General features: G+C 44.5%; 1 protein-coding gene across 1 annotated transcript in view; it reads left to right on the plus strand.

The window, feature by feature from the left end:
* OTOF (otoferlin) overlaps positions 1-15291 on the plus strand; it is a 1162910-nt gene that overhangs the window by 233045 nt on the left and 914574 nt on the right. Inside the window, exon 2 of the mRNA XM_078649977.1 lies at positions 6032-6090. Coding sequence (XP_078506103.1) covers positions 6032-6090 — 59 coding nt within the window. The remainder of the gene's footprint in view (positions 1-6031; positions 6091-15291) is intronic.

The following is a 15291-nucleotide window of genomic DNA, read 5'->3' on the forward strand; positions in this document are numbered from 1 at the left end:
AAATCACTGGTTTCTATTTATAGGCAGAAGGTTCTTCAATTAGGACAGGCTCAGTGGCAGAAAAGATCTTAGGTATGGAAGACAACTCTTCAACTCTGCATGAAGTGAGTGATTCAAACATCTGCAGATTCAGAAACGGTCTGATGCATTTATTACTTGAAGCAAAAGAATTCGAAAGGGAAAAATAATACTGACCATCACTAACAGAAAAAAAGAAGAATCATAAGTGAGCTAAGATAATACTCAAATCCAAGAATTGAATAAATGAAAAATAATGATTTGATGGCACTTAATTTTAGCTTCAATTGATACCATTACCACTCCTGCTACAGTCCAAAAGTTCTCTTGGGAACTCATTACATTTTCAGATGAACAATTTCACAGAAAAGAAAAATAGCCCATGCTGTGTAGCGGCTATTTGTCAGTACCGTTTTCTTTGTGGGATGTTACGTCGTCCCAGGGGAAGGATCCCGGAAAACCCACGTTTGAAAAAAAAAGTATTTCATTAAATTGCCTTACTCTATTTGTAAAGAAATTAAACCTTAACTTATTTATATTACATACCTTTAACAATGCAATGCCCCACAATGCAATGGACTCAATTGAGCAGAGGTTTACTGTGTAGTCACTGTCCTAGATTTACACATTTGCAATTCATCCTGTTATTTATGTGATTTTAAGCAAGTTTCCAAAATAATCTCATAATCACAGCCATCAGCTCCCCTACAGATGCAAAGGTATAACTGTGTACCAGCAGCATAAGTGTGCAAATTCACAGATTGCTCTGGGATATAATGTGCCCAAGACTTAAAGTGTGAATTAGCGAGAAGCGGGTCTGCAGTGATCATCACAGTGGGAGAGGAGGAGTTGCATGTATGTATGTATGTATGTATGTATGTATGTATGTCTGTATGTATGTATGTGTGTATGTGGCCCATAAAGACCTAACCAAGCCACAAAGCAATGGAGCACTGCACATAATACTAGAGTGAATTCAACAGGGAAGGGGGAAGATACAAGGAGCACACAGAAGAAAGGTCAACAAGGCCATAGAGAAGAAGAGTTTGATTCCTGGAAGAAGTCTCTTTAAGATGAGAATGCCCGGCTCCTCCTGGAGGTGAGAAGGGTGGGGTATGCTGGATATGGGCGGTGTTGGAGTTACAGATGGTTGATGCTTGGTGGGAGAAGGCCTGTCATCCTTTCTCCTTGAGAGAAGTGTGGGGGGTGGGAGAGGAGGTACAAGATGGTCATGGGGGAAGGGGGCATCAGAGTGGGAATGCTAGTTGTAATTCTGCAATTGGAGAGACCAGGATAGGCATTGTAGCAAAGAGCAGACAGCGAAAAAGGGGTCATATGTTGAGGTATGACACCCTTGCTTGGTATCTGCCAGGTCAGTGTTGTGTTGCTCTTAAATCTCTCCCTGACCTCAAATGGTTTTATAACTGAGAGATTGGTAACAGGAAGATGCGAGCAGGAAGATACAAACAGAACTAACAGAGTACAAAATGGCGGCGAAGGAACACTGCCGTCTTGCATTATGTCCTCAGAAGTGTCCTCAGGAGTGAAGGCCACACAGGATGTGATGAGTGACCATTGTTTGGCTGATCATTGGTGTCTGGCTGCTGAGAGCGGGCAGTGGGCTGTATTGTGGAACCCTCTGAGAGATGGAGAGACAACAATTAGGGCTTCTTAACTGGCCTCAGGGATGACAGTTGAGGTGGAGGCCAGCTGATGGGGAGGGTACCCAAGCGAGGGATATGAGAAAGAAGCTGGGTGAGAATGGCTGCGGCAAAACAAGAGGGGCAAGTGTAAGCCTTGGAAGAGGGGAGGTGGAGCCACTGGGGCTGTCTGGCTGTCCACAGGGGTCTGTCTGACCGAGGGAGGCTGGAGCATATGAGGGGCAGGGAAAAGGGGTCAGTCCCCCTTGAGTGAGGGGAGCGTCAGCGGCTGGAGTTGCTTTGTGAGTCCCCATTACCTGCCTGGCTGGAGTGTGGCTGGAAGGTGAGAGATGACAGTGGATTGCAGTGGAAATGGGACAGTAACTCTTGAGTATGGGTCAGTTGGGGTCAAGGTCAGATTGGCAAGTTTTAGGTCTCCGGGTGGTTGGAGTAGAGCTTACTCCAGAGATGTAGGCTTGTGGGCTAAATTCCACCACTATCTCCAGCGGTCACCCAAACAAGCTGAAAGACAGCGGTTTAATGCGAGATGTGGGTACGAAGCAGGACAACCAGAGTTCCCCAGAAAGCTAAATGAAGTGCAGGGACTGTACCAGCTCCAGACTGCCTCATTTAGACAGTGGGTGTGAGTCGCACTTCAATGAGACGTTATATCTTCGATGAAAAATGTCTTTATGGTCCACCCTACGGGTCATGCGTTTCAATGTGCAGACACCTTTACCTATGAAGGTATGCGGTGTCGCTCTGAGATGGGCTCACCTTGTGTATCATACACATCCATTATTGGTAGTAGTAGTTGACACACTATTGTCTACACAGGGTTATCACCGCTGTTGTCGCATTGGAGGTACTAGACATAAGACGACGCAGTTGTAGAAAGCCCTCTGATGATGGTCTTCAGTGGCGTGAAAAGTGCTTTCCGCAGCATTAGAATGTGTGGTAATAAAGTGCGTGCTAATGTTAAAAGTAAGCTTTGCTCACATTTGTTTTGCACTTCAACATATCAGAGGCGTGCGCTAGAGACTGGACATCTGTACTACCAATGTGCTCCGTCTGCTTCCACATTAGAAGAAATAATGCCTGGGTGCTCCCTGGAGCATCTCCAGGGAGTGGTGTGGTGGGTGAGCTATGGGGCATATTAGCAAGAACCTCGTTAAAATTATCGCTGTTTTAGTGGCAGGAAACTGCCGCTAAAACTGCGATAATGGGCTTGCCAATATGCATTATAGAATTCCAATAGAAGCCCAGGTTAGATGTCCTGCACATCTAACCTGGGCTTCTATTGGAATTCTATAACGCATATTAGCAAGCCCATTATCGCCGTTTCAGCTGCAGTTTCCTGAAGCTAAAACGGCGATAATTTTAACGAGGTTCTTGCTAATATGCCCCCATATTTATTTTATTTATTTTATGTGCTTCTATAGCGCCTGAATAAACCCCCGAAGGGGTATCTCTGCGCTTTTGCCATACAAAGAAACAAATATTATACCAGGTCCGTACCAGAAGTTTATGGGTCGTCGAGAGTGGTTAGCTACTGGAGAAAAGGTAGGTTTTAAGGGTTTTTCGAAAAGAGAGGTGATCAATAATGTGTTTTAATGGGAGGGGGAGGGAATTCCAGAGGACAGGTCCTGCGTGCGCCAAGGCCCGGCCTCCTTGGCGAGTTTTTTTAATTTTTGGAACCTGTAGGAGCTGGAGATTGCTGGAGCGTAGAGAGCGACCTGGGACATAGGGTAGAAAGGCCGTAGTGAGAAATTTTGGGCCCTTCCCTATCAGGCATTTGTGAATAGTACACAAGATCTTAAACTTAGTGCGTTGCCGCACTGGTAGCCAGTGGAGTTCGGCCAGTAGAGGCCGGGAGGGAGTCCTAGATGGAACATTCAGGACTAACCTCGCCGCCGTATTTTGGACTACTTGTAGTTTGTTAAATTGGCCTTCATTGGTTGACAAAAGAAGGCCATTACAGTAGTCCAATCTACTGATGACCAGAGCCTGGACCAAGGTCTTTCTGTGATGATCCGGAAGATAGGGAAACACCCTTCTCAACAGTCAGATAACCCTAAAGCATGTACCAGCAACTTGGTTGACATGATCTTTGAATGTCAGGGATTGATCAAATAACACTCCCAAGTTTTGTATGGTCTGCTTAGGGATAGGGAAAGGTCCCAGTTCAAGAGGCCACCACTCATTAGACCATAGTGTCACCGCATCCCCAAACAATAGTACCTCTGTTTTGGCAACATTGCACTGTAGGCAGTTCTCAGCCATCCATTTTGATACAGCCCTCATACCTTCTGCAAAAGATTTTTGTAAGGCAGGAGAGAAGATCGGATCGGAGAGGATCATCGGATACAACACATGGCTGCAACAGTGGACACAGAATGACGAGGACTATGGGCCGGATGTACAAATATATGGTCACATAATCCTGGTTGCAAACTGTGGCCAGCATTTTTGCAACCAGTAAAGATATTTAAGAACTGAACTATGCACTAATAGGTTGGTTCTTAGTAATCGGAATAGTTGTGGGTTGCATTCAACCTACTGCATGAAAATGAATAAGGTAGGCTGCAAATTGAGACTCACCGCGATTGGAGGCCATCACAAGGATGGTGGCCTGCTGGGGTCAGCAGACCAGAATGAGAAATGAACTAAGGCGTGGGGGGACGTCAGGAGGTGATTTTGGGGGGCCTATTCCCAGATATTGAGAGCTCTTACTGAAATGAGGGGCCAGAAGTACAGACTATATTTTCTATCACATACTCTCCGATTTCCAATGTACTAACCATTTTAGGAGTCTGTAATTTTTTTACGGACTCTTAAAATGTGTTTAGAAATAGATAAGAAACCGCTATTCGTGAGGGGCGTGCCATAAGCATCCTTTCCAAATAGCGATTCTGGTCCATGTGTATCAATGGTTTGGGACCAAAAGAGCAGTCGTAAACCATTGAAAACGTACAAACCCCTATGTTGGGGTGGAAACTCATTTGGAAAAGGGAATGGTTCCCTTTTGAATGTTTTTCTAAAAAGTGTTGGAGACGAAGAGGTGGTGCACAGGACCACTGCAAACTCTAAAACAAACTTTTAAAAAACTTTTTTTTTTTTAAAGCAGCAGTTTCCTTTAAAAAATGTGCTTCATTGAAATACGACCACAGAACAGAAGACAGACACATTAGCCCGAGTTAAAAAAAGGTAGTTAGAAATGTACTCCCATCAGATTCCTCCTGCATTTAGAGTTCAATTCCTAAGGCCATGGAAGCCCCTAACAATCCCAGGACTCCTTGTTACTCAGGAGCATTTCTTTTACACATATGTAAACGTGCACGGTGTATGTTTATGCGTGCCTAAATGTAACACAAACGTTCACAAGCACTATAAAACCTTTTTTAGGGTTTCCCCGCTTGCTCTATACCCCACCCATGTTTGCTGCATCCTTTCCATTTTCCTTTCCCAAGGGCATTTTTCTCCTGTTCTTGATTTTGGTGACTTTAGCAGCATATCTAGGGTGTGTGAGTCTCTGCTACAGTTTGTTAATGCCCTCAGACCCTGCGTGTTTGTGGCTGTTCGCCTATTTCGAACTGTGTTTCCACCCAGGAGAACCCACAAGCCTCCCCTGCGAGCAGTTTTACTCCCACGTAAAATTACACCTTAATGCCATAATTTTAAATGTGTGTATAACAATGTGAAGTTTCAAATTCTCGTTTTGTGACTACCACAACCAAATGAATTTGCACTTTCAAATGCAGCTATTTGTACACCTAAAGTATTCCCAGATGCGCAAATAGTTTTTTGAATCAGTATCATTGTTAATTAAGAATAATTTAACACAAATATGCTATTTCTAGATTACAGAGAGAGAGACAGAGCGACAGAGAGGGGCTGAGGGGATATGGAAGACAGCATGTATGTCTTGGTTCACCCCAATGGCAGCTACTGAGCCGGAGTTGTCGACTATGAGGTTATTTCTTTAAGAGCACATGGCAGTGTTGACATTTGGACGTGAGGGACTCCACTGGACAGTGCCTAAAGAGTTAACACATACAACAGTGGAAAATTATGTGGCAAAGGCACCTCTGGCTATGGAGTTTCCTGCACAAATGTCCAGAAATATTGACCATCACAAAAAGAAATAAACGTTCTTATTATTTGAAATGTGATAGTTTAAACCCAAATTGCATGTTTAAAGTTTAAACTTGATATAAAGTGTACCGAAATTAAATTAAATATTGTCTCATAACAGTGGAAATAATTTTGTCACATTGAGAATATGCTAAAATGACTTTTAACTCAAACAACAGTAATTTGCGAAAAATGCGAATACATTTCTTATTACTAATGGTGCTTCTCTTTCCATGCAGGGTTGTCCTTCTACACGCGAGTTCTTGAGAGTTGCGAGGATGAAGCCAGGTTCGACGAGGTAAGGAACCTTACAAATTACTTCTTGGAGGACAGAGATTGGGTGGATCCCTCTGGATTCAGAAGGTCACCATAGACTTTTACTCTCTGATAGTAGATTTGGAATTGTTTAGGCCACATTACTTTTGAATGGATTCTCAAGTCCAGGTACATTAACAGGGCAGGCCTAGATTCCTTGTTTATTGTACAAACTGCAAACTGGATCTCTTCGAGATTCTCTAGTGGATTTAGGGTAGCGAAGTAGTATTTGTTGGAGGAGCTATATGAAAACGCTTTTAGATTAAGATTCCCCACAGTTTTCCTGCTTTTGAGAACCACCGCTCCTACAGTCCTCCGGTGATTTGAGATCAGAGCAAAATACACATTTGCAGCTGTGCCGAATGGGAGTGGGAGCATACATTTAGCAGATCAATAACTGCATATGGCCATAATACATTGGAAAAAGATAGTTGTTGCTACTAAAACCTACAATTGTGATGCAGCATGCATTGTGAAATGTGCAACTATGTGCTCTAAAGTGCTTTTGGAGATCAGAAATCAAGGAAAGACTACTAAAACCAAAGTACCCGCCTCATAGACTTTGATACTTGTGTGTTGTAGTATGACTTCAACTCAGGGGTTTGAATTCAGTGATTGTAAGAGCTGCTTGAATGAAAATCATAACAGGTTTTGCCCTTCTGTGGCTTCATACACCAGCCACCAGGGGGCATCACATCTACTCAGATGGGTGACAGGTGTGTTCATTGTCTAGCATACGTGATGCTTGGACAACATTCATGGGTTGTTCACAGGGCCGACACTTATATTGCAATTTTGCGCTGTAACTGAACACATTTTGCACTGTTGCAATACAAATTCGTGTAGACATTTCACCTGACTGAGAGCTATGAAACAGCAGTTGCATCAAGGGAGCAGTGCAGAATCAAACATTTGCCCAGGTTATTTCTTACAATCAACATTGCAAAATTGCCATCAGTGTTGCAATTTGCTAAACCAGATTCGGGTTTTCTTGACTCTTCTCTTGACAACAGACTTACCTACATATCCAAAAACGTGACAATGAGTAATTATCTTGCTCAAACTGATGTGGGTAGTTCTGGTGTGGGTGGTTCATCACTTTGAGCCCATGTCTGCTTGCGCTGTGCAGAAGTTAGTTTTTCCCAGCCAATGGTGTGGCCTACAGAGGACATGCGCACACCATCATCACAACCCTGTGAAATATCAGGTTAGAGTTGAGCATCTGAGAAGCATTGGCTTGACCTCGAATAATATGGGGCATTCATGAGAAGACTGGAATTAAATGAACCATACACTGTGTCATATCATGTAAACACTCATGTGTTGGTGGGATCTGCATTTAAAGCCAGCAGGCTTTGCCACAATCAAACTGATACACTTAACTTTTATAGCATTTTAGCACACTACTGTTGGCTATAATTTATCAAAAGTATAGCCCATGGCCGAAGAGATATAACAAATTAGAACACATCACTACCTGAGGGCAGCATTTTCTAAACGAAACAGGAAGACGAACTTTGTAATGCTGGAGGAAAGGTCTCTATGAGGCATTATTGGCCCTCAGCCACTCCATTGTCTTCAGTGGGGCTCCCAGCATTCCACGCTCTGAATTGTGTGACGTAGCGCCAGAACTGTGGGAGCACATCAACTCAATGGTGAAAAAGATGTGTGATGGAAACTGAGCTGCACAACTTCTAAAGTTTATATCACCGACCCTGCCGCCCCCGCACAGCAAATTAGTGTATTTCAGCAGCATCTTGACCTCCTGCTCCTAGTAGAGTCACTTCCTGCAGCCTGTCACGAGCCTGGCAGGAGAGCAGACATAATGCATGCTTTGCTGTGGGAAGTTTAGTTTATGGGGCACACGATTATAATTGAATGTTGTTGTGGCCGTTGGCATGCCAGTCCTATTCACATCCCGTCCCTCCATGTACACATACCACAGCAGCCCGCGGCTAGCCTCCTCCGGGCTGCTTCCTTCAGATAAGGCCCTGGGCCGGGCACTGGTGATGACAGGACACCCAGTGACCTCAGGCTGGTGTGGACATACATTCACTTCCTGTGCTTCCGAACAGACGGCTTCCTGTCTGCAGCCGCCATTTCCAGAACCCTTTGCCTCACAGCAGGGAGAGAGGAAAACCTATGCTTGAGTTGAAATTCTGGAAGCATAAACGTAGTGAGGACGCTACGAATGACGGGAATACTTTAGTGAGTGTATTAGATCGGTCTTTGAATAGCTGTGATATTACAGAGACGCATCCTCATTATGGGAATTAGGGTATATAGCATCCCAAAATTAGCAGTCCATTCCCAGCTACGAGGTGTCAGCCCCACTTGATGAGAATCACCAACCGAATGCTTGTGAAATCGATGCAAGTCACTATGCTAGAAGGGTAGCTCATTGAGGCGAAAGCTTGACACTGTAACATGGGGTGATCAGCAAGGCACAAGATCAAGCTAAATGGAAATATCTGTAAATACCCACAAAGTTATGACGCTGTGAGCGTTTACCCCTAATCCTATATAGATGAAAGGCCTGCATTCTGCAGAATTCGCTCAGTCATCGGTGGACTAAAGAGATAAACGCCCCGAATCTTGATTGTGGGAATAAGAATTTGAAAATGTTCCCATGAGTATGTGTGTGTGTGTGTATATATACACGCAGACACGCATACACACACATATATGTGCGTATTTTAACAAAGTATCTAGCACCTCCCTTCTTTTTTTTTTAGCAGTATAACGAATGTCATTGTCTTAATAGATTGTGTCCATATAGTGTACTTTTATATGCAATGACTATTGTACCTAATAGATAATACATATTTAAATAGTTTATATATACACACACACATATATATATAATGTGTGTGTGTATACACTATTATGTGTGTGTATATACACTAATTAAATATATATCTATATATATCATCTATTAAGTACAAAAGTCATTGAATATAAAAATACACTTTATTGACACAGTCTATTAATATAATTCCTTCCTACATCAGCATTACAACTACAATGAAATTCGTTATACTGCTAAAAAAGAAAAAAGATAAAAGAAGAGAGGCGCTGGATAGTCTGTCAAAAATACAAATGCTATAGCTGGGCAGAGATGTTACAGTGGACAACACATGGGGCAAAGCAAGAAAACGTATGCAACTGATGCAGTTGAAAGAACAAGTTCCCTCAGGGTAAGCAGTGGAAGGATACAACTCATGTAATCAGTACAACGACTCTTCTCCTGGAAGGGACAAACACAAGAAATGGAAGGAAAACCATTGAGTAACAATAACCAAATGAGACAGATAAGAACAACAATCAATCATGAGGAATGGATTCAGTCAAAGCCCAGCGTAAGAACTGGTGTTGTAAACAATGATTTTTCTATAACAGGCAACTAATGTCGTCTGTAGGTGAAAGATAAAGGGCTACAGTTTCAAATCATATACTGGAACAGACAGAACAGAAAGTGTTGGCATTACCTAGGACAAATTCTGCTCATTTAGGTCCTTGTTTACTAAGGACTTGCGTTGTCCTTGCGTGACACAAATCGTGCCACGGCAACGCAAGTCCTTATCTGGGATTTACTAAGCCACGCAAACCCCCTTTGCATGGTTTAGTAAATTCAAAGTAACGCAAGGCAGCGCATGGCGCTATGGGCTGCCTGGCATTGCCTTGTGCCATGTATAAGAAACAAAAGGATCCGCCCTCAGACTAATGTACAACCGTGTCCTCCCAGACTACGCGTGTTTCCTACAGTGGTGGAAAGCACACAGCTTTGTTAAAATACCCCTCACACACCAAAAGGACCCTTGGTGTCATGCTTCATCATAGAGGTCTTCCCGCCCCGTTGTGGAACGGGGCGTGCTACGACCTACGACTATGCCTGAGCACTGTTATGTGTAGTGTAGGAAAATGAGTGGAAGGGTCAGGAGTGAGGGAAAGCGTGATGCTGAATTAAAAAATACCTGGCTCTATGGACTAAAAACTTTAATATTCCTGTGAGCTGGTATTGTTGAAAGTGGGGAATAGGTTGGAGGTACAATGCTATGATGAGCAGTCCCTCCTATGTCGCCCACATGTTTCAGAGCCCTCCCCTGGCTTCTTCATCAGGACCAAAAGGGTCCCTTCTACACTCACGATATAGTAAAAAATTTCAAAAAATTAGTGTATGTACATGTAGTCACTACTACGTGGTGAGCATGCCAAATAAACATGCACAATATACAATACCTCAATAGGTATACTACTTTATGTAAATTTGTTCTTGGAGGGGATAATGAGCCTAAAACGGGTGGTAAGGGTGCCTATAGTCACACAAACTCCAAGGACACTGCCTCTCCTCAATCAAGCCTCCCTGCGGCTCCGTGGAACATCTCCATCGCTCTTCCAAGCAATACCTCTTCACTCCCCCTTTTGGTTTTTTGATTGCCTAGTGCCAGTCTGGCATTCCATGGGTGGAGTACAGTTTTTCCCACGCATCCACGTGTGGATTTTTGCACATTCCCGGATTTACAAAGACTTGTAAGTATGGAAATGTGTCACAATGGTTTGCCTTCTAGACCCAGGTGTAGCAAGAAGAAACATTTTTAATTCTCCTTTTTTCTTCCTTTTTCTATATGTTATACATTCCTCAACAAATGCCTTTAACGGTTGTTTTTTGCAGAAATGCCCTTCTTGCACAAAAACTATTTTGCCTGTAAAAGAGGACCTCTCACACCATGGTGCAAGGGTGTCTGCATTGGTGGCAGACACAAGTGCGCCAGCGCCGGGTAAAGGCTGAACAGCATCACATCTTAGTAGATATGGGGCTTTTCAGCTCTCTTCCATTCCAGCAATGCAGGTTAGCAACTTGTCTTGCTTCAGTGTGTTGCATGAATTGCAAGTAAATCTGTCACCATGAACCGGACTATTGTCAATTGCTGCTCAGTTAGTTCCACTGCAGCAGCAACAGAGCTCTTGAGTTCTCCTGATTCCGTGCATGAGTAACACAACTCTCCCAGGTATATATTTTGCACTCTTGTACCTATTTTATATTCTTTAAAACTTTGGAATGAATCTTCAAGCATGGAAATTTGAAAGTGTTGGAACAAGCTAGAGGCCTCAAATCATATTTTTGCTGTTTGGTATAGCCCCGATACAATTTGTAGCACTGCATTCTTTTTATTGTCAGCTGCGTTTTATTACATGATTCATATGTTCTCACTTAAGGATAGAAAGTTTAGTTCAGTGTAACAGCTGTTGCAAATTGATGAACCACAACAAGGTCAGATATTGCTATTATTACATCAGTACAAGCCCTCCATGTCTTTAACAACCTTTCCCTTTCCCCACAGTTTTTGCATACAGTTTCTCCTTTTTGTAGACTTTGAGTATCTTAGTAAGCCATTCATGAAATTCTCGAATGCCTCCAAGGATTGTTTTTATGCAAAAAGGTACAGAAAGGTGTTCTTTTCTACACAAAACAATGCTGCTTGTAATGCAGGCACCCTTGCAGCATGGTGCTAGGCTGCACGCAGTGAGTCGGCATTCCAGCGGGCATTCACCACTACTGCATGTCCACGGTCAGTCTAGCGGGCATTCACCACTACTGCATGTCCAATGATAGTCTAGCGGGCATTCATCGGTACTGCATGTCCAATGGCACTCTAGCGGGCATTCACTCTACTCATGTCCAATGATAGTCTAGCGGACACTCACCGCTGCTGCATGTCCAATGATATTCTAGCGGGTACTCACCACTACGCATGTCCAATGATAGTCTAGCGGACATTCACCGCTGTTGCATGTCCAATGACAGTCTAGCGGCATTCACCACTACTGCATGTCCAATGACAGTCTAGCAAGCATTCACCACTACTGCATGTCCAATGACAGTCTAGCGGGCATTCACCACTACTGCATGTCCAATGTCACTCTCGCGGGCATTCACCACTACTGCATTTCCAATGAGTGTCTAGCAAGAAATCACCACTACAGTATGTCCAATGAGAGTCTAGCGGACATTGGATACGCATACTAAGGGCCACCTTCTCGACCCGATATTTAGTAATTGCCCGAGTCTTGAAGTGGGTAGGCCCGTGCCTATCCCATGGTGTGACCACTATTTAATTCCTTTTACATGGATCATATCCAATCCCCGACCATCACATTCCACCATTCTACCCTTACAGAGGAACTGGTCTAAACTCCCTGTTCACGAATGGCAATCCACTTTGGACAAAACCAGACCTTCCGGGAATAGAGACCCCACTCTAGCAAACGATGACCTTAATAGTTGGATCACTAAGACCCTCGATGAGGTACTCCCTCTACGGAGGACAGAGGCTAAACGGAGCACTAAAACCGCCCCCTGGTACTCGCCCGAATTGAGGGAACTTAAGAGTAAGTGTAGACGCCTGGAAAGGAAGTGGAGACTCGATTTCTCCCCTGCTAGTAAATCCATCTATAGAGAGTCAATCAAGTCCTACAAAAGGGAGATCAAAACCGCCCAAGCTACTTTTTTTGCAGAGGAAATTAATTTGGCCACCTCTAAACCTAAAGAGATCTATAGGATTGCTAAGACCTTCTTGAAAAGACGAGAAGTAGCCCCCAACCCTCAGACTGCACAATCCCGATGTAATGATCTGGCCAATTACTTCTTCGATAAAATTCAACTAATATACTCTTCCTTTCAGACCCACCCTGCTCCTTCACAGGGAGTGATGCCATCTAATCCTGAGATCCACCCCTCTCATTCCCTATTGTCCATCCCTCAGATCGATATGGCAACTATTAACACCATTGCCCCCCTGGTAAAATCAGGCTCTCCTAAGGACCCGGCCCCACCTCAAACCATAGCTATGGTGAAGGATAATGTCTTTCCTATCTTACTGAATGTTCTTAACGCCTCCATAGCCACTGGCTCGGTGTCTCTTCATTGGAAACAGGCGATGGTCAAGGCGCTTATAAAAAAACCTAACCTCGACCACTCCGACCCTAAGAACTATCGCCCAATTTCACTTCTCCCCTGGGCAAGTAAGGTGTTAGAAAAACACGTCAATTCAGTCCTTGTGGAGTTCATTGAAGGTAACCACCTACTTGATGACTCACAGACAGGCTTTCGGACCAAGCATGGGACTGAAACCGCCTTGTTGGCAGTTACAGAGGAGGCACGGATGATCATGGACAGGGGGGGTCAGTGGCTATAATCCTCCTTGACCTAAGTGCCGCTTTTGACACTGTCCACCATAGTACACTGCTAACGCGACTATCAAACATCGGAGTAGCAGGTAAGGCCAAATCCTGGTTAGAATCTTTTCTTTCTGGCCGATCCTTTCAAGTATTCGAGGGCGACTATACTTCACCAAGCAAACCTTTGATTTGCGATGTCCCTCAGGGCTCCGCATTAAGCCCAACACTGTTCAATGTTTATATGGAACCACTAGCGGGGGTCGTCTGTCCATATGGAATCCGAATTGTCACCTATGCGGACGACACCCAGCTGGTGGTGTCCCTCAGCCAGTTGGAGGCCAACCCCGGGATCTTGATATCATGCCTGGAGGAGGTATCCAACTGGATGAACATGTCATATCTGAAATTGAACAGTGAAAAGACCGAGCTAATGCTCTTGGGCAACCCCTCCCCTTTAGCCCTCAAAGGTCTTTGGCCCCCCTCCCTAGGTCTGCCCCCGATGCACAAAGACGAAATCAAAAGCCTGGGGATCTGGCTTGATAAGTCCCTTAACTTTAACATCCAAGCTTCAAAATTGTCAGCAATCTGCTTCGGCTTGTTACGGGCCCTACGGAAGATCTACCCCGTACTACCATTTGAGGCCAGAAAGATCATGATCCAGGGACTTATCTTATCCAGGCTGGACTTTGGTATGGCTCTATATCTGGGCTCCCCCCAGTCAACCCTTAAAATACTGGAGATCGTACAGACCTGTGCAGCCCGGACCCTGCTCCAAATTCCCCATCGAACATCAGCTAGAGATGGGCTGAGGAGCCTACATTGGCTGCCAGTCCGACGAAGAATTGAATTCAAATCTCTGTGCACTGTGCACCGGGCAATCTGGGAAAATGGCCCTCCCATCAATCGGTCCCTGGCATCCCCATATCTTCCTACCAGGCACCTTAGATCGTCTACCTCATCTTTACTGACGATCCCCAGGATCAGGAAAGCCAGATACGGAGGCCGTACGTTTTCGCACAATGCTTCCAAGTTGTGGAACTCCCTTCCCTTCCATCTACGTGCAGAAACTAACCTGCTGGCCTTCCGGAAAACACTAAAGACATTGCTTTTCTCAACCCCCATCTAGATCTGGCCCTCTCTGCCGGCTCATTGGGTCTGTCAGCGCTAGGACGCCTTAGGGTAGCTACCGCGCTATATAAATTGTCTTTCTATTCTATTCTATTCACCAGTACTGCATGTCCAATGTCAGTCTAGAGGACATTCACCACTACTGCATGTCCAATGTCAGTCTAGAAGAATTCACCACTACTGCATGTCTTATGATAGTCTAGCACCCATTCACCACTACGGCATGTCCAATGAGAGTCTAGCGGACATTCACCACTCCTGCATGTCCAATGACAGTCTAGCAGGCATTCACTGCTACTGCATGTCCAATGAGAGTCTAATGGACATTCACCACTGCTGCATGTCCAATGAGAATCTAGTGGACATTCACCACTGCTGCATTTCCAATGAGAGTCTATTGGACATTCACCACTGCTGCATGTCCAATGACAGTCTAGCAGGCATTCACCGCTACTGCATGTCCAATGAGAGTCTAGCAGGCATTCACTGCTACTGCATGTCCAATGAGAGTCTAGTGGACATTCACCACTGCTGCATGTCCAATGACAGTCTATCAGGCATTCACTGCTACTGCATGTCCAATGAGAGTCTAGCGGGTATTCACCACTGCTGCATGTCCAATGACAGTCTAGCAGGCATTCACCGCTACTGCATGTCCAATGACAGTCTAGCGGACATTCACCGCTACGGCATGTCCAATGAGAGTCTAGCGGGTATTCACCTCTTCTCTACTGCATGTCTTACGATAGTCTAGCGGGCATTCACCGCTACTGCATGTCCAATGACTTTCTAGCGGGCATTCACCACTTCTGCCATGTTACTTAATAGCAAAGATTTAGGGAGTTTCACTTAACACCCAATGCATGTAATGAGGTAG

The sequence above is a fragment of the Lissotriton helveticus genome, chromosome 6 (genome assembly GCF_964261635.1).
Source record: "Lissotriton helveticus chromosome 6, aLisHel1.1, whole genome shotgun sequence".
NCBI lineage: Eukaryota > Metazoa > Chordata > Amphibia > Caudata > Salamandridae > Lissotriton > Lissotriton helveticus.